The following is an 18,512-nucleotide window of genomic DNA, read 5'->3' on the forward strand; positions in this document are numbered from 1 at the left end:
TAAATGTGCCAATATTCAAAATAATCTCTTTTTCCTAAAAGTACAACACAAATATTACGTAGCAACATTATTGAAATAAATTTAAACCAATAAACTAAGCAGCTGAAGAGATTGAGCCTATAAGGAAATACACTATCCAGTGATAATTCTTTACCATTTAAGGAAACTTGCATGAATTAATATTGCAACATTCCCCCCAAGACATGTAGAGAAGGATCTGGCAAGCCTGGTAACTGGCTTAGCACCATTAGTGTATGGGTCACAGATGGCATAAAGCTTTTAAACTATTTGAAACTTCTCAAAACAAACATCCTGGGCAAGTGCACAGACAGTGCAGCAAGACTGCTCTGGGCAACCACCATCTTTCATGTCCACGACTTTGAGAATATTTATGCAGCCAAGTTTACATCCTCCGCCACTTTGAACCTCTTTGCTTAAATAGTATGAAAGCTGAAAGATAAAGCACAGTCCCCCTTGACCTCCACATACCACACACAAGATCTAGTTATATGCTTTGTTTTATATTTTTTGTGCAGCTCCAATGGCCTGACACATAAGGGGCAAGATAGCCTCTCTAAACTCAGGACTCAGCACTTGCCCAGCAAACATTCAACATCCTTCATCCATTGCACTTACCCATTTCTTTATAACAACAGTAACGACATGAGAATTTTTAGGAATAAACGGTCAATAAGCTTTTTAATATATCAACCTCACATGTCCACCCTCTTATTGTATCTCTCAATACCGTCTTCTCTCCAGAAATGCATCGCAGGTATTTTGCACCCCCCCCCCCCCCCACCCCAACCAATCCCTACTCCAAACCATCATTCTGCCTTCCTACTCTCCTGCTACCGTCCTAGGTCCTAGAATAAGCCCATCGCAACCTTCAGTGCGTCTCTGCATTCCCCAAAGGCCCCATTGAGGCACCTGTTGCTGCTACCTTACAAGCAGCATCCCCAAATGCCCCATCCTCCTCTCGTCAACCTTCCTGCCCAGTGCGCCTGCTGGGGGCTAATCTTGCTCATCTCTTTCCAATCCCTCTCATCCCACCCACCACTGCCCCTTAAGACTGCCAGTGGATGAACAATCATTGCCCCACTCCACATTACCATGCTGAATGTCCATGGACAAGGCCCTTGCCAATCCACGACCACATTGTGAACAATTGTATCGACATCCTTGCTTTGACTGAAACTTGGCTCATGGGTGGTGACACCTCGCCCTTTCGTGAAGTCTCCAAACATGCCTATACTTTAAACCACCTGCCCTGCCAAAACTGCTGCAGTGGCAGTGAAGCCCTCATCGTCAACTCACACCTTGGCCTTTCCTCCTACTCCTCTGATACCTTCTCCTCCTCTGAGCACCTCACCGCCTTGTTCCACCCCCTTTGTCTCACCTTTAAAATCTTCATTCTCTACTTGCCCACTCCCAATGTCAGCTAGCATGGGGGCCAGGAAGAGAAGATTGTGGTCAGCAATTTAGTGGGAATGGGGTCAAGGGAGTAGGTCTCACAGACGAGATGAACTTGCAGAGGGCATGAGGGGACTTTGGGGTGACACAAAAGAAAGATGCAGGGCTAGGGCAGGGAAGGGGAAGAGTCTGGAGGAGATTTGGCTTGGTGGGTGGGCAAGAGGAAGCAGCAAAGAAGCTGAAAGGATGGTGCTCACTATATGGCTGGAACTGTATGAACACGTCGTACTGGTACTCAAATACACTCACACCCAAGGCTCAATTGTAAATGCTAGTAACAAACAACAAGAACTTACATTTACGTAGCACCTTTAACGTAGTAAAATGTTCCTAGGCGCTTCACAGAAGTGATATCAAACAAAATTTGACACTGAGCCACATAAGAAGATATTAGGACAGGTGACAGTAGAATTTAAGGAGCATCTTAAAGGAAGAGAGAAAGGAAGAGAGGCGGAGAATCTGGGATGCACAAAAGGCCAGTATTGGAGGAAAGCAGATTTTTCAGAGGGTTGGAGGGCTGGAGGAGGTTACAGAGATAGGGAGGGGCAAGGCCATGGAGTGATTTGAACAAAAGGATGAGAATTTTAAACTTGAGGCGTTACCTAACCGGGAGCCAATGTAGGTCAATGAGCACGGAAACAGAAAAATCTTTACAACCTCTGTGTCCTTGTCACTTACAGATGAATGCACTTAGTGGATTAAAAAATGGGTCAGCCAATTAGTTAAGCTCTAAATATATCGCCTCACTCTTCCTCCTCCATGAATCCTCAATGTTGATTTCAACATTCATCTCACCAGCTCTAACTCTAACACATTGTTTCCCAAAAGTCAAAATTGGAATTGCTCATCTCGCTCAATCCACAATCTTTTAGAAACCAAAAGCTTAAAATTACTTATACACTTTGAAAACGAAAGCCCCATTTTAATACAGCAGTGGGAAACTTCACTGGTTTTGGTTTTAAAAGAACTTTTGGGGGAGGGAGGAAGAGAAAGATCAGAAATAGGGGAACAAGGTCTGATGATCTCAGTCAAATGCATGCTGTATCATATCATGGCTGCAATCAGTCCCTGCCACTACAGCTGATGTGCGTACCCACACAACTTGTTAAGTAGCAGAACTCGTATTACAGTAAAGCACTAAACAGCTAGGAATTCTAACACCCTAACTGCTGCTTAGCTGAGGTGAGCTGACTCAGCACAGACTTGGAATAGAACCTGGGACCTTCCTGGATTCTGCCTCAATACCAAACCAAGCAGTGAACTTACCAACGGTGGCAGCTTGATAAGGGAAATCTATATGGTATCCCCAAGTACATGCTGTGCAAAAGTGGCTTGTCCCAAAAGATGATACTAACTATTCCTTGCTCCTGCATTCTACTATTCAAAACCATAAATAATCAACTAACCTCAGAAGATGTGATTATAGGGGGGAGAAATCTCACTGCCAAATGGAAAAATCCATATGTATGTACGTGTGTGTACAGAATCTCAATACAATGCTGAAGGTCAGTATGCCTCTGTGCCCTGCAGTCACTGTTGCCCTCAGAAGGACCTGTTACGAGAACTCACATAGCACTATGAATCACAGTGAGTATTGATTCCTCTGAAAACTGGAGAGCTGAATAGTCACTTGTGAGTCCATGCCATCATGCAATTGTGAGAAATTCTTGTGGCGCGCACCAATTATGGCATTCCTGAAAATGTCCTTTCACATAGCACAGAACTTCACAGTGTAACTGGCCTACTGACACACTAAGCTCCTGCTGAGTGGTGTTTAGTCACACTGGCAATTAGCTCACTTATAATCAGTCATGACAATTCTTGGAAGTATATGTGTTTCTAAAGAAACACCATTTAACATGACACAGAAAAAGATGACTTTTCAGTCTAACAGCCTCAAGACTAGCAAACTGCGAAGATCAAAAGATCAAGAAAGTTGTGAATATAATAAAAATAAATGTTGCAGAACCATTTACAATGATACTCTCCAAAATATATTAACAAAAGATTTTTTTAAAAACACACCCACGCAGCTCCCCTGATGTCTCAGTTGGTAAATACACCACAGTGTCTGTTACTGAGCCAAACCAGCAAAGTCCCAGGTTGAATCATTGGTCTATGCTGAGTTAGCTGATCTCAGCTGGGGCAGCTCTATGGGGGCTACAATTGTCCTCAGTGACCCTGGGCTAAGGAGGGGGAAAAATGCAACGTGTGAATATTGAGCGGGGGCAGGACTAGGTTCAACTGTGATGCACCCCACTGTTGCACTGCCTGCCAACGCTCACCAGTTCAGGGAGAAACAGTTTATGTATTATGATATTTGGAAGCAGTGCCCTGAGATGAGTAAATCAGAGTCAGGGACAATTTTTTGACTTAAAATTATATATTCCTTAGGTTCTGGAGCAGCATCACAGATGAACGACACCATGTCAGTAACATAAAGTAACCACAGCTGAGAACACAGTCCGTTCATTCTTACACCTGTTCCCTGCCTTGGAAGTCGAACAAGCAGCAACAGGAGTTTTGACTGATCATACGAATAACTCCACATGTTTGAAGCTCGAGTTTAGTTGATATCCTGATATCAATCACTAGAGGGTAACTTGAGTGACAACACCTTTTCTTGAAAGCAACATAACTATAATAAAGACATGCATATACGCATCTAGGCCATACACTAAATTTACACCCACCCCAGGCAAATATTTTAAAGCTCGTAAGCTGCACTCCATCTTCAACTAATTTATTTTGCTTTAAAAAGCACAGCCTATGTCAAATAATTTAGATAAAAAGAACAGCCTGTGCTACAAATCTGAAATAAACAGAAAATCATTGAAATGTACAAATGTCAATCAGCATCTGAAAAAAAAAGATCAGTTAATGTTTTATGCGGGGACCCTTCATCAGAACTGCACAGAAGTCCTTTCAATTCTGACAATGGGTCTACACCTGAAATGGATCTTTTTCCTCTTGCACATGCTGACTAAGCTGTTGTACGGTTCCACCATTTTCTGTTCCCGTGCAGTTACGTTTGCAGCTATAGGAGATGCCTTTCTTGCCACGGGTGCCATATACCCACCCCATGCCAGTAGCCATTTGACTCCAGCATGAGTCGGTTTGTCCACATATGAAAAAAATGGTATTTCATAGATACCACTTCATAGACCATGTTGTCCACATTAGGTGGGACCTGCAGCAACTGGGAAATGCAAGGTGCTGCCCCCTTACAATCAATCTTCCCTCAAACTTTCCTCTCACTGAACATGAATCTTTCCTCCACTCTATGCTTCTCTGGACACGGCAGTCAAGAGCAGACACTACCCTTCCCCCCAACCCCCAGAAATCATGGTTATAAACCTGCACTCTTCATGCCCAGCAGCACGCACTATGCTAGCTTAATCACACAACATCCACAAATCCTCACTTTATATTGCAAGTAAACAGAAACCATAAACTATAAAGTAGCTAAAATAGTCTAAATGTATTTTTAAAACCTTTGATGACTTGAGCATTCTACAGATTGGAAATATTGCTATGTCTACACCCCTCTTTGCATTTGCTCAGCTGTATCTTTGCAATTGTGCATGCACCTGTCTGCAGCAGGCTTCCATCTGCATGCACTCTTGATTACCAGCATGTACCCTTGTGTGTACCTTTCTATTTGTTCTTCATGGGTCTGCAAACATGTGCATTTGTTTGTAGGTCTCTGCACACCTAAGCTTTTGGTTGCGTTCAGTTGAACACGTATATGCTTGGACATGCATACATTAGTATGCATTTGTGTTGGTGCACGTGAAATTTCTACTCATATTCCAGACTATAAGTAGGTGCAGAGCAACCTAGTTACTCTCTTTTTTTACACTGAGAATTACAAACATGAATACGCCTTTAGTCGTCAATCATTTATCTGTTCAACCTATGTGTGGCATCTCACAACAGGCATGGTGACCAGGCTCCTAATTTCTCCTCCATCCCTGCAGTAGACTTCTGCCATCTGCACAGCATTCACACGACAGCCTAAGTGAAATTGAGAGCCCACTGTATAGAAATCTGCAGGCCTCAGCTTTGTTAGCACCATGTGGCATAGTGCAAGGGACTCCAACAAGCTGTGTCACTGCAGCATGAAGCATTTTAATATTTATAAATTGGCACAGTCATCACCCGCCTTCTTTTTTTCTCTCCTCTGCTCCTGAAGGTACTACAGGGTACGATTTCATGGGTAATCTCTAGTATCTCACCAAGTATCCATTCTGCATGTATAAATCTGTAAATTGACTGTTAGTAACCAATTCATGTATAAGGACATCAAAGTGAGCCCAATTCTACCTTCACCCGACATCTGCAAATGTACACACAGCAGGAATCAGTGGATAGAAATCTGTAATGGAAACTCTGGTTGATTTTTCTTCTCCCTAGCCCGGGGCAGTGAGATCAATGGTAGCACCTATACTGATGTCCCCACTAACTGAGCACAGACCAAAGATCATTAATAGTACTTTCTAGTGTAAGGGCTCAGTACCAAATCAGATGCTGTATTTACCAACTGAGCCACCAAGGAAGTCAATGCACAAAGCATTGCTAGGAAACCAAAGTGAAGAATCATTTGGAGACATTTTCAATTCAGCACAAGAAACGCCAAAGACTCTTACAGGAGTGCTTAAAAATTAGCTGCAGTTCAAGAGTTTCAAAAATTTGCGAGCTGTGGGCACGTCTCTGTTTGATAATCTAATTAAAGGAGTGGATGACTCGACCTCATGCAGCTTCTCCTGATGAATGAATTCATTCAGATTGGCTAGGAAAGCTAGGCTACAGTACAGGACCGGCTGACTAGAATAGACAGAAGGGTTTTTGTAAATTTTGAATTAAAAAAAAACAGCTAATGGAAAAACAAAACAAAGAATGTAAAATGTCAGCTTCTTCTCTGTATGGAACAGTTCTCTGTGGCACTACCTTTGAGTGTCTAACAATGAAATCACTTGATATGTGAAAACAGAGAGAAAAAAATTATTGAAGGAAAGCAATTTTGATTGAAAGTTTTGGCCCAGAGCCACCAGGTATTGTGAATGCTATTGTCCTAGCACTGAATAACGACTAAAATAACCTTGTACTAGTATAAAGCTGTTATGTTTTTTCTTAAAGTGGCTGTTTGCACTCAATTGCACACAACAGAGTCACAGTATAGCAACAGAGGATATAAAGCAGACTGGATATCTTTTGTCCATTATAAATTTGAACCGGAGTGGGTTATTTTTAAAAAGCACTGCAAAATTGAGAAGTAGGTTCAATCACACATATATAAAATAAGAAATGGGTGTTATTATATAAAAGGGATCGGCATATGTACGAAACAGGAAATGGGATGAAACACACGTGAGGAACAATGTAAGATGAGAACCAAGAGTGTTCATGCACGTGCGCAGCATTGTTTTAAAAGGCAGTAATCACAAAATTATACTTTTACTGCTCCTATTTTTGATTATCAAAATTATTGACTGGTCACCAAGCAAGCAGACTGTCCTGTTCAAAACAAAATGGGTGCTCATGCTATACCAGAGAATCAAAAACCTAGATGTAATCTTGATGTTTTAAAAGGACCATGTGTACTTTACTTTAAATGCTAATAGCAATTTGTAACTGAGGCAAACTGCCCAGCACTGGAATTTTGCAGAGATTGCTATGTGTGAAATTTGAAAAATCAAGCAACAAGCAAATTTCCAGTTATAAGATAGTTACGGATACAATATTATTGCCAAATGTACTTTCTGCAAGCAGGAAATGTGACTGAAAAAAAGAGCAAAACAGCAGTCAGGAAGTTTCGCTAGAGTAAGAAAATAAAGGCTGAACTCTGCGCATGAAGTTTTAAGTTTCAGAAACAAGTTGTTTCTTTGCCAAAAAATTAAATTTAGCCACTAACCTCAAGGCAAGTACCCTCCCACTAACATGACAAATATAATCCTTGGCAATTGTACAAAAAAAGAGGAATTTTCTGCTCATCCAGTTGAAGAATGTTAGATCTGGGGATTTCAGCCATACAGTGTCAGCATCAATCTCTTCCAGGTCAAGTGCAGCACATGCTAGATGCAGAGTAAAGCTCCTTCTACACTGTCCCATCAAGGTGCATCCTGAATTGTTTAAAAGCAAGATGAGAGAAATTATAATTTCTCCAATTATAAAATTAGAGATGTTAGTTAAGATAAAGGAGGGCCAAGTGCTAGGACCTGACAGGATTAATCCAAGCATCCGAAGGGAAATGGGGGAAGAAATAGCAGAGGCCATAGAAATTATATTTCAGGGTTTCATTGAGAGTGCATGTGTGCCGGAAGGCCGGACAGTGGCCAGTGTAGTATTCATTTCTTAAAAGAGAGACAGAGCTAACCCAGATAATTATAGGCCAATCTGTGATAGGGATATTTTTGAAATCTTTAATTAAAGATGAAATTACTAAATATCTAGATGAAGAGAAAATAATTAGAAGCAGTCAACACTAATTTCAAAAAGGAAAATTGTGCTTGACAAACCTGATCTACTTCTTTGGGGAGTGACAGATATGGTGGATGAGGGAAATGCAGTAGATGTGGTGTACATGGACTTCGACAAAATAACATATAAGGGACAATTGGAGATGATCAAGTGCTATGGAATTGGGGGAGGGTAGAAAATTGGATTGAAAACTTGTTAGAAGGGAGCAAACAGAGAGTAGGAGTTAAGTGCAGTTTCTCAGAGTGCTTTGCAAGTGGGTAACGGTGACCATGTCTACACTTAAAGAACGAACTTGCTTTTATATAGCGTCTTTCACGACCTCAGGACATCCCAAAGTGCTTCACAGCCAATGAAGTACTTTTGAAGTACTTTTGAAGTGTAGTCACAGTTGCAATGTAGGGATACGGGCAGCCAATGTGTGCACAGCAAGTTCCCACAAACAGCAACAAGATAAATGACCAAATAATCTGTTTTTGATGGTATTGGTTGAGGGATAAAAGTTGGCCAGGACACAAGAACTCCCCTGCTTTTTCTCGAATAGTGGCATGGGATCTTTTACATCCACGAGAGGGCAGATGGGACCTCAGTTTAACGTCTAGTCTTCAAAACTGCACTTCTGATGTTGCCGCATTCCCTCAGCCGAGACTATGTGCTCAAGTCTCTGGAGTGGGCTTGAATCCAAGACCTTCTGACCCAGAGGCAAGAGGGCCAGCACTGAACCAAGACTAACACCTAAATTTAACAAACCTACTTGCATTTATGTAGCATCTTTAACATAAAAATCATCCCAAGGCACTTGAGAGCGAAATAAAAAAAATAGATGCCAAGCTAAAGGACAAGATATTAGGAGGGGTGCCCATAAGCTTGGTCAAAGAGGTGGGTTTTAAGGAGCAGGGAGATGTGGAAAGGCAGTTAAGTTTAATGAGGGAATTTCAGACCGTGAGGCTTAAGCAGCTGATGGCATGGTTGCCAGTAGGGTGGTGAATGTAGGAGGGGATGCACAAGAGGCCAGAGGCTGGAGCAGAGGTAGGGAAGGGTGAGACCACAAAGGGATTTCAACATGAGAATAAGAATTTTGAATAGGAGACGATGTGGGACCAGAAGCCAATGTAGGTCAGTGAGGACAATGGTGATGGGCGAGTAAGACTTGGTGTGGGATAGGATACAAGCAACCGAGTTTTGGATGAGCTCAAGTTTATGGAGGGTAAAGGATGGGAGCCCGGTGGAGGGGTCAAGAGAGATGGTTAGATAGGCGGTTGAAGTAAAGGAGGATAAAGGTTAAGGGAACAGGGCAGGAGCGTGGGATTATAACTACTGATTGTGTTGAGGAAAAACACCATTTATCCTCAACACAACACGGATTGGTTGAGCCGAACAGCCTGAATCCCTGTTGTAATTTCTATGTAATTCTATTTAATAGGTGTGGTATTAGTTAGATGCGGAGTAAAATTCTCTCTCCACCATCCCATCGAACTCTCCTGGGTCAGGTTAGACAGAATAAGCCTCTACATTGCCCCAACAATGTGCCTTAGCCTTAACCTCAGAAGACTGCCAGCTCCATTTCCCACACTAATAATCCCATGGGCTCAGTGAAATTGCCAATTCGTGCCATACTGTGGGTAGATTTGTGCTGTAGACACATATTCACTAAGAACTGAATTGAGGCTACATAAACTCGTTTCACATAGGATCCTTTACAGTCAGTATTCAGAGGAGACATACATCCAATCCATCTGGGTTAGATTTGAACCGTGGTAAAAAGTCAGTATCCAACCTACTGCAATATCCCCAGTATCTTTACACTCTGAAATGCAGTGCTTCCCAATCCAAAGCTTCCAATATAATCACCATGACCACAAACCAGCCGTCAATTTCTTCCGGAGGCAAAGCAAAGAATGGGCTATACTCGCAGTGAAAAAAATAGCGAAAGTTAAGCAACAACAAAATACTCCAAAATGGGGGCGGGGGGAGAGAACAAGAAGGGCGAGGGGGGAGAACAAGAAGGGCGAGGGGGGAGAACAAGAAGGGCGAGGGGGGGGAGAACAAGAAGGGCGAGGGGGGGAGAACAAGAAGGGCGAGGGGGGAGAACAAGAAGGGCGAGGGGGGAGAACAAGAAGGGCGAGGGGGGAGAACAAGAAGGGCGAGGGGGGAGAACAAGAAGGGCAAGGGGGGAGAACAAGAAGGGCGAGGGGGGAGAACAAGAAGGGCGAGGGGGGAGAACAAGAAGGGCGAGGGGGGAGAACAAGAAGGGCGAGGGGGGAGAACAAGAAGGGCGAGGGAGGAGAACAAGAAGGGCGAGGGGGGAGAACAAGAAGGGCGAGGGGGGAGAACAAGAAGGGCGAGAGCAAGAGGGAGAAAATGGGGGAAAGAAGAGTCGGGGTAATTTCTTTAAAGATATTTGAATGATAAGGAAGACCACTGAAGGTAGGTCTTACTTCCTCACCAATTCTTCACACAACATAGAATTATGCCACGTAAGTGCAGAAAATTGGGGTAAGCCATTTATAATTTGAGGTAAAGCCCTACCGTAAGTCAATGCAATACAAAGAATTTCTCCTTTAGAAGACAATGTCTGAGACCAAGAACTTTTTTTACCTGCTCTATTTTGAAGATGTGCTGATTGAAGTAGTGCTGAAGCCGCTCATTAGCAAAGTTGATACAGAATTGCTCAAAGCTGTTATTCTCATAGTCCTCAAAGCCAAAGATATCAAGTACACCGATGGAGAGAATCTACAAAAGGAAGAAGCTACATTTATTACCATAAATGTGCTGTTTATTAAAAGCAGGGTTGTGCCTTCCAATTGGTCCAGTGGATGAAGAGATCACACACACTAACTTGAAACCATTCAACTAGGAAGACCCAGGACGCATCTCTGGTTTGTGCTGTTAGCTCATCTCAGTCAGATCAATAGAGACACCGTAATTAGGACACTTGGGCAAGGGAGGGGGGGGGAAGTCAGCTAGAGTAACCATTCCTGGTTACTATCCAGTGAGCCCTCTCCCCGTCAGAAAGGGTCATCAGGTGAGAACAGGATCAAGTTCAGCTGTGTCGACCTGCATGGTTGAATAGCTTGAAACAGTCATTGTCTGGGTTCACACATGAAGAGTGATTACTTGGATGACTTACCAACATGCTGTTGGGAACCTTGCAACTATACCCAAGCACAAAACAGCACCTTCAGGGGAAAGTTGGAGGGAACTTGGAAAAAAACAGACTTAAGATAAACTACCAATCTGAGCAGCATTTCAAACTCTACCAAAAGTAATCGGGAGCAATGGCGATAACCTAATTAGACCATCCAACAAATTGTTTCCGGAGGGCTACTGTTCAAGAATGTTGTTGATACAGCATTGTATTCTATTGTTGCATTCTGTTGATACAACCATGTAATAGGATAGAGGTTCTGTACCAGCATTCCTTGCATGGTAAGCTCCTGACTTCAATGGTGCCACAATAAGTAGTAGCCAAGTGAAGGATAAACACTTGGTTGCAAGAAGGGAGAGGGAAAAAAATGCCATCCGTGCTGAGCCATTCACACACATACATTTGCTGCTGCTACAATGTGGTATTGATGATGCCCTAGAGTCCAGGCCCACCTCCTCACAGAGAATGTGTGTCGTGAGGGAAGGAAAAAGAAGAACAGCTAAATATGTTGTGGGCCTCACTATTTACATACACAACTTTCAGTGGTAATCTGGTCAAAATGCCAGTTGAGGGCTGGTCTAACAAATTCACTTTATCTGACTCACCTTCTTGTGCTCTTCCAGGTCCCGATTATTGAGAAGTGCGTGGTTGATTCGGAACACTATCCAGTCAAACAGGGCACCGTACAGTGACTTAGCCATTGAGTCACGTACAGTTATCGCCTGTAACACAAACAAATTAACAATTATTGACAGGCCACATTCAGAGCATAAGCTGAAAATAATATGGTAGCACCTTGCAGATACTGTGAATTGTTCAGTTATCAGTTTATTTCATTATTCTCACCTTTACCCGTCATAGGGGACCTTTTTGTATGGCAGAGAAAAGGCTCCTGTAGCCAGAATGCTTGTACAACAGCTTGTATACGGCCCCTCACGACTTTAGCTATTAGAGTGGTTTATTCATTGCCAATCTAATAGTTTTGTAGGAATTCTTCTTTAAAAAAAAATGATTCTCTGATGGTTTAGTTGCACCTTCAATGTACTAAAATGTCCCAAGGTGCTTCACAGGGAAGATTTTCAAACAAATTGGACACCAAGCCACCTAAGGAGATTTTAGGATAGGTGACCAAAAGCTTGGTCAAAGAGGTAGGTTTTAAGAAGTGTCTTAAAGGAGGAGAGAAAGAGAAGAGAGGCAGAGAGATTTAGGGAGGGAGTTCCAGAGCTAAGGACCTAGGCAGCTGAAGGCATGGCCGCCAATGGTGGAGCGATTAAAATCGGGGATGCACAAGAGGTCAGAATTGGAGGAGAGCGGAGATCTCAGGAGGGTTGCAGGGAGACTACAGAGATGGGCTGGAGGGGGAAACGAGGCCATGGAGGGATTTGAAAACAGGGATGAGAATTTTAAAATCGAGCACAGGGGTGATGGGTGAATGGGACTTGGTGCAAGTTAGGATATGGGCAGCAGGGTTTTGGATGAGCTCAAGTTTATGGAGGGTGAAAGATGGGAGGCTGGCCAGGAGAGCATTGGAACGGTCAAGTCTAGAGGTGCCAAAGGCATGGATGTGGCTTTCAGCAGCAGATGAGCTGAGGCAGGGGCGGAGACGATTTAGTGACCAGTTTATGCAGCGTCAGCCTTGGCTCAGTGGTGAAGAAAAACTTGCATTTATATAGCGATTTTCACGATCTCAGGACCTCCCAAAACACTTCACAACCAAAGCGCTTTAGGACTCTTATCTCTGGGTTGGAAGGTTGTAGGTTCAAGCCCCATTCCAGGACAAGCCCATAATCTAGGCCAACAGTTCAATGCCATAGAGAGATTGCTGTATTGCCGGAGATGCCATCTTTGAGACAACACATTAAACTGAGGCCTGGTCTACTACTGGGTCTGATGGACGTAAGAGATCCATAGCGCGAGTCAAAAAGGAGCAGAGGGTGCCCGTGGTGCTCTGGCCAGCGTAACTTCCTCAGCCAACAGAATCAAAAACAAATTATCTGGTTATTCATCTCATTTCCTATTTGTCATAACTTACTGTGCCATTGGCTGTCACTTTTGCATAGGTAACAACATTTCAAAGCTAATTCACTGGCTGTGAACAACTTTGGGACTATTGCTAGCCCCATTCTGCTGCAAGTACACAATAATCATTTGAACTGTAGAGGGCTAAAAGTTCTGGTGTAAGGGTTGTTACAACTCTCAGTTTATGAATCACTCAAATAAATTCATGTTTTTTTTCCACCTCTAGCATTGTTGCGGGTTTGCAGTCCAATACAAATTAATTAGAACAACTGAAAATAGTTACATTTATCAGGACACTTATGGTCCAGCCTTAGAAAGCTAAGTCATTTATTTTCAACGAGATAAAAAGAAAAACTGTGAATACTAGAAATCTGAAGTAAAGCAGAAAATGCTGGAAATGCACAGCAGGCCTGTTAGCACCTGCAAAGAGAAAAGGTAAGGTAATATTTTGGTGCAAACCCTTCATCGGGTTTTTACAAAATGTCTGTAACCGAAATATTAATCTGTCTTTTCTCTTTCAGATACGAGTGTGCATTTCTCACATTTTTGATTTTTTTTTCCCCCCCTATTTATTTTTGGGAATTTTTCTACTATTTTCTGACTTTTTTTTTTACAGATGAGCAGTCAAAATAAAGATATAGCAGTCTGGCTTTGTTTATGAAGCCCAAATGACTGCACACCGTCAAGTTTCTAACACCTTGTACAGGAGCCAAAAATATGTGATAGCAGAGTCTGCATAATGCAATCCAGCCATACAAATTCCTTTGCTGCTTTTGCACTGACAGGAAGGAACGCTGCCATTTTCCTCCAGCTGTTCTCCATCTAACAGGCTCAGCACATCCCAGCTTGGAACTGACAAATTTCCATTTAAATATTTTACGTGAACTAGGGGAAAAATACAGCCAGTTTATTCAAAACTTTTGTTTTCAACATTTTCAACTTTTTCATCAATTCTGTGGTCTTTTTTGATGAATGGATATCCGAACTGTTTTACAAAACTGACTCATGCAATTTGCTGGAAGCTGATCTCAGGAAGATACAGTGGCAAGATTTCAATGATCACCAAACAGCAGAGAACTGAGAAAGGGAAAGTTTATGTAAAGCCCAGCAGTAATTCAGATCACTCAGTTAAGGTGGGGCAAAGCCATCAGGGATTTGAATATGAGCACTTTAAAGTCAAAGTGCTGGGGACAGGGAGCCAATGAAGTTAGGCAAGGACAGAGTAATGAGGAGGGGGAGCGGGGGGGTTTCATATTGAGCGAGAGGGGACTCAGGTTGCAGAATAATTGATTAACTGGAATTTGCAAAGAGTGCAGGAGGTGATACAGGCAAGAAGAGGATAAGAAATTAATGCCCTAGCTGATGAAGGCGTAAATTTAGGGATTGCTAAATTGATGGCCATGGCTTACGACATGTAAAAACAAACTCATACTATTTAAGCAAATTTAAGAGCAAACTGCTCTTAAGCTGCTACTAGCACAAACACGCTACCCTCACGCCTAGAGTATAATAAGCAGGAGGAAGTCTCCAGCAGAGGATCCCTCAGCTATGTATGAATTATCAATTTAATGTCACTATGAAGCTAGTTTCTCAAAGATGAAAGTTTTGAAGTTAATAAGCCTTGACTTTCCTATAGCCCTGCTCATATTTCAGAAATCATGCAGCATTACAGTAATCCCAATGCCCGAGGTTGCAGTTCCACAATATAAGCTGATGTGACAGCTCCCTGCCTCAAAGTCCTTATCACACAGGTTCCACTGCCATTCCCGACACAAACATCTGCTTAACAACACATGAATCTACTTAAGTACTGAACTACGAAGATCAATGGGTTTGTACCGTTATTCGCGTTCAGAAGTTCTGATCTTTCAGTTCTGTGCTGTACCATCATGCAAAATTCAAGTGGAATATAGCCAGAGCTCTAGCAGCAAGCACCCAAGGAAACTGCAATATCCTTTTTGGTAGGTTTACTCACTTTGACCCTTGCTCAAAAGCACCTGGAAATAAATCCATTTAAACTAAATGTGTAGCCTTCCATGTTTAGCAATTTTATTAATTTACAACATTCTTCCTGGCAAATAGCAAAATATTTGCCACAGTAGATGAAGCAGTGCTTCAATTTACAGGAATTTTTAATGAATCCAAATTCATTTGTAGGGGTAGCTTCATTTTTCATAAAACATAGCTTATGGGCGAACTAGATAATGGTGTATTAGAATACAATCCTCTCACTTTAAAAAAAGAGCCTAGGTCAAATCCACTACTAATGGTAGTGAAAATTTTGAAGTAAAATAAACATGGGAGTGTCTCAGTCCACTTTCTAGTTGACATTAAAGCCAAAAGTGCCCTCAAGAGTACCACAGTTATCCATGCCGAGTATACTTGCACAGAGGACAGGTAGTGTATTCTTCCACGTGGTGCTTGAAGTAAGGGGTTCAACTTGTATACCAGTAAGGACTGATGCTGTGGCTGGGACTCACTGTGATCAGTTGAGTACTGTAATTCCATCACAGCATCACAAATTCAAGTCAGTAAATACAGTACTCAGCTTGTACATGGTGCCAAACACAGAGTGAGCCCCAGCGAAAGAATCAAAAGTGAAAATATAAATTGCTCATTTTATGCCTGCCTCTGTCATTACAATGCTAGTCTGCCACTCCACTCTCCATCAGGAAATAGGGGAGCCATCTTACACATGAGGCACCTTATATATAAGCATTTAGTCATTTTATTGAGGTCAGCAGGATATAGAATATTAGAAATAGACCCCCTTGCCCATCTCGGTCACTGGAGACTTGCTGACTTTAGGGTTTTGTCACACGCTGAGCACAGAATTGGATTTGTGCTATACTAGAGAATGACTGATGTCAAATAGAAAAAGTCCCATAAATATACATATCTTCACATGGTGCAAACACTTACATATTTATTTTTCTTTCCTCTCCTGAATATGCTAGTTTACACAGTGAATGTGTGACAGGATATTGCATCTTGGGGGCTTCACAGCCAAGCCAGATTTGGTCCTCATACATGTATAATTTCCAGCAGGGGTAACTGGATAGCAATCAGGAGTGGTAATCCTGGCTAACTATTCCCCTCCCTAGCCCAGGAGCATTCTAGCCAATTGAGTGTCCAAACTGATGCCCACTGAAGCACGACCACAACAGGATGCTTGCAGCTTTAGGTCAATACTACAAGAGTGGAAGAAAGAGCACACAAGAAGTTATAAGAAACACAATGAGAACAGAAATATAAGAAACGTACTGATTTCAGTAACCAAATTCTCAATTTCCTTTCAAAGGGAAAAACAAAATGGATTTGGAAAATAATAGATAGCAAACTCACAGTTACCTCAGTGGGAACTTCAGCTATCTTTGGCTAAGGAACCTCAAGCCATAAAGCTTTGTTATAATGAGAAAATATTACTAAATATGGAGTAAATTTCTTTTGACTCGTTAGTACGTACGCTGAAATTTAGGGATTCATAGTTATACTGCAGGTAAGCAGGACAAATATAGAATTCTGTGTACACACGCTTCCCCCTTCACAGAATAGACAACATGCTGTGTGCAGTCGATGCACCACAGTTTATATTACCTCAGATAGTTTATATGGTAGGATTAGTCTCTCTCCGACTGTCACAGTCTTCCTGGTGGTCAGTGCTTCAAACAGCATCTCTTCTTTAACCTAATTAGAGAAAGAATAGTGCATATCAAAGTGAGGGGGATTACAGGGACTTCTCTATCCAAAATGATAATAGTACTTAGGTATTATTATAGCTTTGAGCCCTCCTTGGTAACTCCTCTGCTTAATCTTTGGAGTTTAATTGCATTCAGTTTTCTTTTCCCCAACTTGTAACAGAGTTAAACCTTCTCTATCAATAATTAACCAAAAACTGTCATGTTTGTAATCACAATGTAATTAGAATAATTCTTCACATATCAACCCTTACAGCAGTAGTCACTGCACAGAGTGATTTTCTTCATGGGTCAAGAGGGGGGGTTAAACAGACACATAGCACAGAATAGTACTACATGCAGAGTGTGTCTCATGCTTCTTCAATCACTACATGCAATTAAGAATTAGACATCTTACAGGGGGACATAACTGGTCAGAAACCAAACAAGGTCAGGAGGGGACTCTGCACATAGCAGTTGAGGTTTCAAAGAACGATAAAAAATGAAGCTGCCCCTACAAATAATTTTGGGTTCTTCCTAACAAGGAATTAGGATATCAACAGGACTAAATTACCTGCAAGTTCTGTGCAGGGGAAGGATTATAATTGCTTTTTAGGGAATAAAGCTGGTTATATTACAGCATTGAGTTAGTAAGATGAGTGGTTGCTCTACCTCCAGAAGCTCAGAGACAATGGGCAACACCTCTGGGTTGCAGATGTCAATGGAATCATCTCGATAGCTCTTCTTTTTGTATTTTATATTCCCAAGGTGTAAAATTGCAGACAGAAGAGAAAATATCCTGTGAATAGAACAGACATCAATTAAAATCATTTTGATTACATCTGAAACTCTCTTCCATTATAGAACTTTGAAATGCAAGTTGTGGGGTTCTATTGTAAACATTGATTCCTTCCTGTAGAGCATGTATATATGAGAAGTATCTCCAGTGCCTAGACAAATTTTGAAAACATAAAATTTATAGATTAAGAAAATCCTATAATTTTTAATAGTGACTTTTTTTTTATTCGTTCATGGGATGTGGGTGTCGATGGCATTTATTGCCCATCACTAATTGCCCTTGAGAAGGTGGTGGTGAACCGCTGCAGTCTGTGTGGTGAAGGTTCTCCCACAGTGCTGTTAGGAAGGGAGTTCCAGGATTTTGACCCAGCTACGATGAAGGAACGGCAATATATTTCCAAGTCGGGATGGTGTGTGACTTGGAGGGGAACGTGCAGGTGGTGTTGTTCCCATGTACCTGCTGCCCTTGTCCTTCTAGGTGGTAGAGATCGCGGGTTTGGGATGTGCTGTCGAAGAAGCCTTGGCGAGTTGCTGCAGTGCATCCTGTGGATGGTACACACTGCAGCCACTGTACATCGGTGGTGGATGGGGTGCCAATCAAGAGGGCTGCGTTGTCCTGCATGTTGTCAAAATTCTTGAGTGTTGTTGGAGCTGCACTCATCCAGGCAAGTGGAGAGTATTCCATCACACTCCTGACTTGTGCCTTGTAGATGGTGGAAAGGTTTTGGGGAGTCAGGAGGTGAGTCACTCGCCGCAGAATACCCAGCCTCTGACCTGCTCTCGTAGCCACAGTATTTATATGGCTGGTCCAGTTAAGTTTCTGGTCAATGGTGACCCTCAGGATGTTGATGGTGGGGGATTCGGCGATGGAAATGCTGTTGAATGTCAAGGGGAGGTGGTTAGACTCTCTCTTGTTGGTG

The 18,512-nt window shown here is 42.3% G+C and overlaps 1 protein-coding gene across 4 annotated transcripts in view; it reads right to left on the reverse strand.

The window, feature by feature from the left end:
- Window positions 1-18,512, reverse strand: part of myo9aa (myosin IXAa) — a 268,372-nt gene that overhangs the window by 95,375 nt on the left and 154,485 nt on the right. For all 4 annotated transcript variants that reach the window (XM_067973451.1, XM_067973452.1, XM_067973453.1 and 1 more), the window contains exons 8-11: window positions 17,467-17,593; window positions 16,715-16,804; window positions 11,704-11,820; window positions 10,549-10,683 (exon numbers count right to left, since the gene is read on the reverse strand). In XM_067973451.1, coding sequence (XP_067829552.1) covers window positions 10,549-10,683; window positions 11,704-11,820; window positions 16,715-16,804; window positions 17,467-17,593 — 469 coding nt within the window. The remainder of the gene's footprint in view (window positions 1-10,548; window positions 10,684-11,703; window positions 11,821-16,714; window positions 16,805-17,466; window positions 17,594-18,512) is intronic.

This window comes from Heptranchias perlo, chromosome 38 (assembly GCF_035084215.1).
Source record: "Heptranchias perlo isolate sHepPer1 chromosome 38, sHepPer1.hap1, whole genome shotgun sequence".
Lineage (NCBI taxonomy): Eukaryota > Metazoa > Chordata > Chondrichthyes > Hexanchiformes > Hexanchidae > Heptranchias > Heptranchias perlo.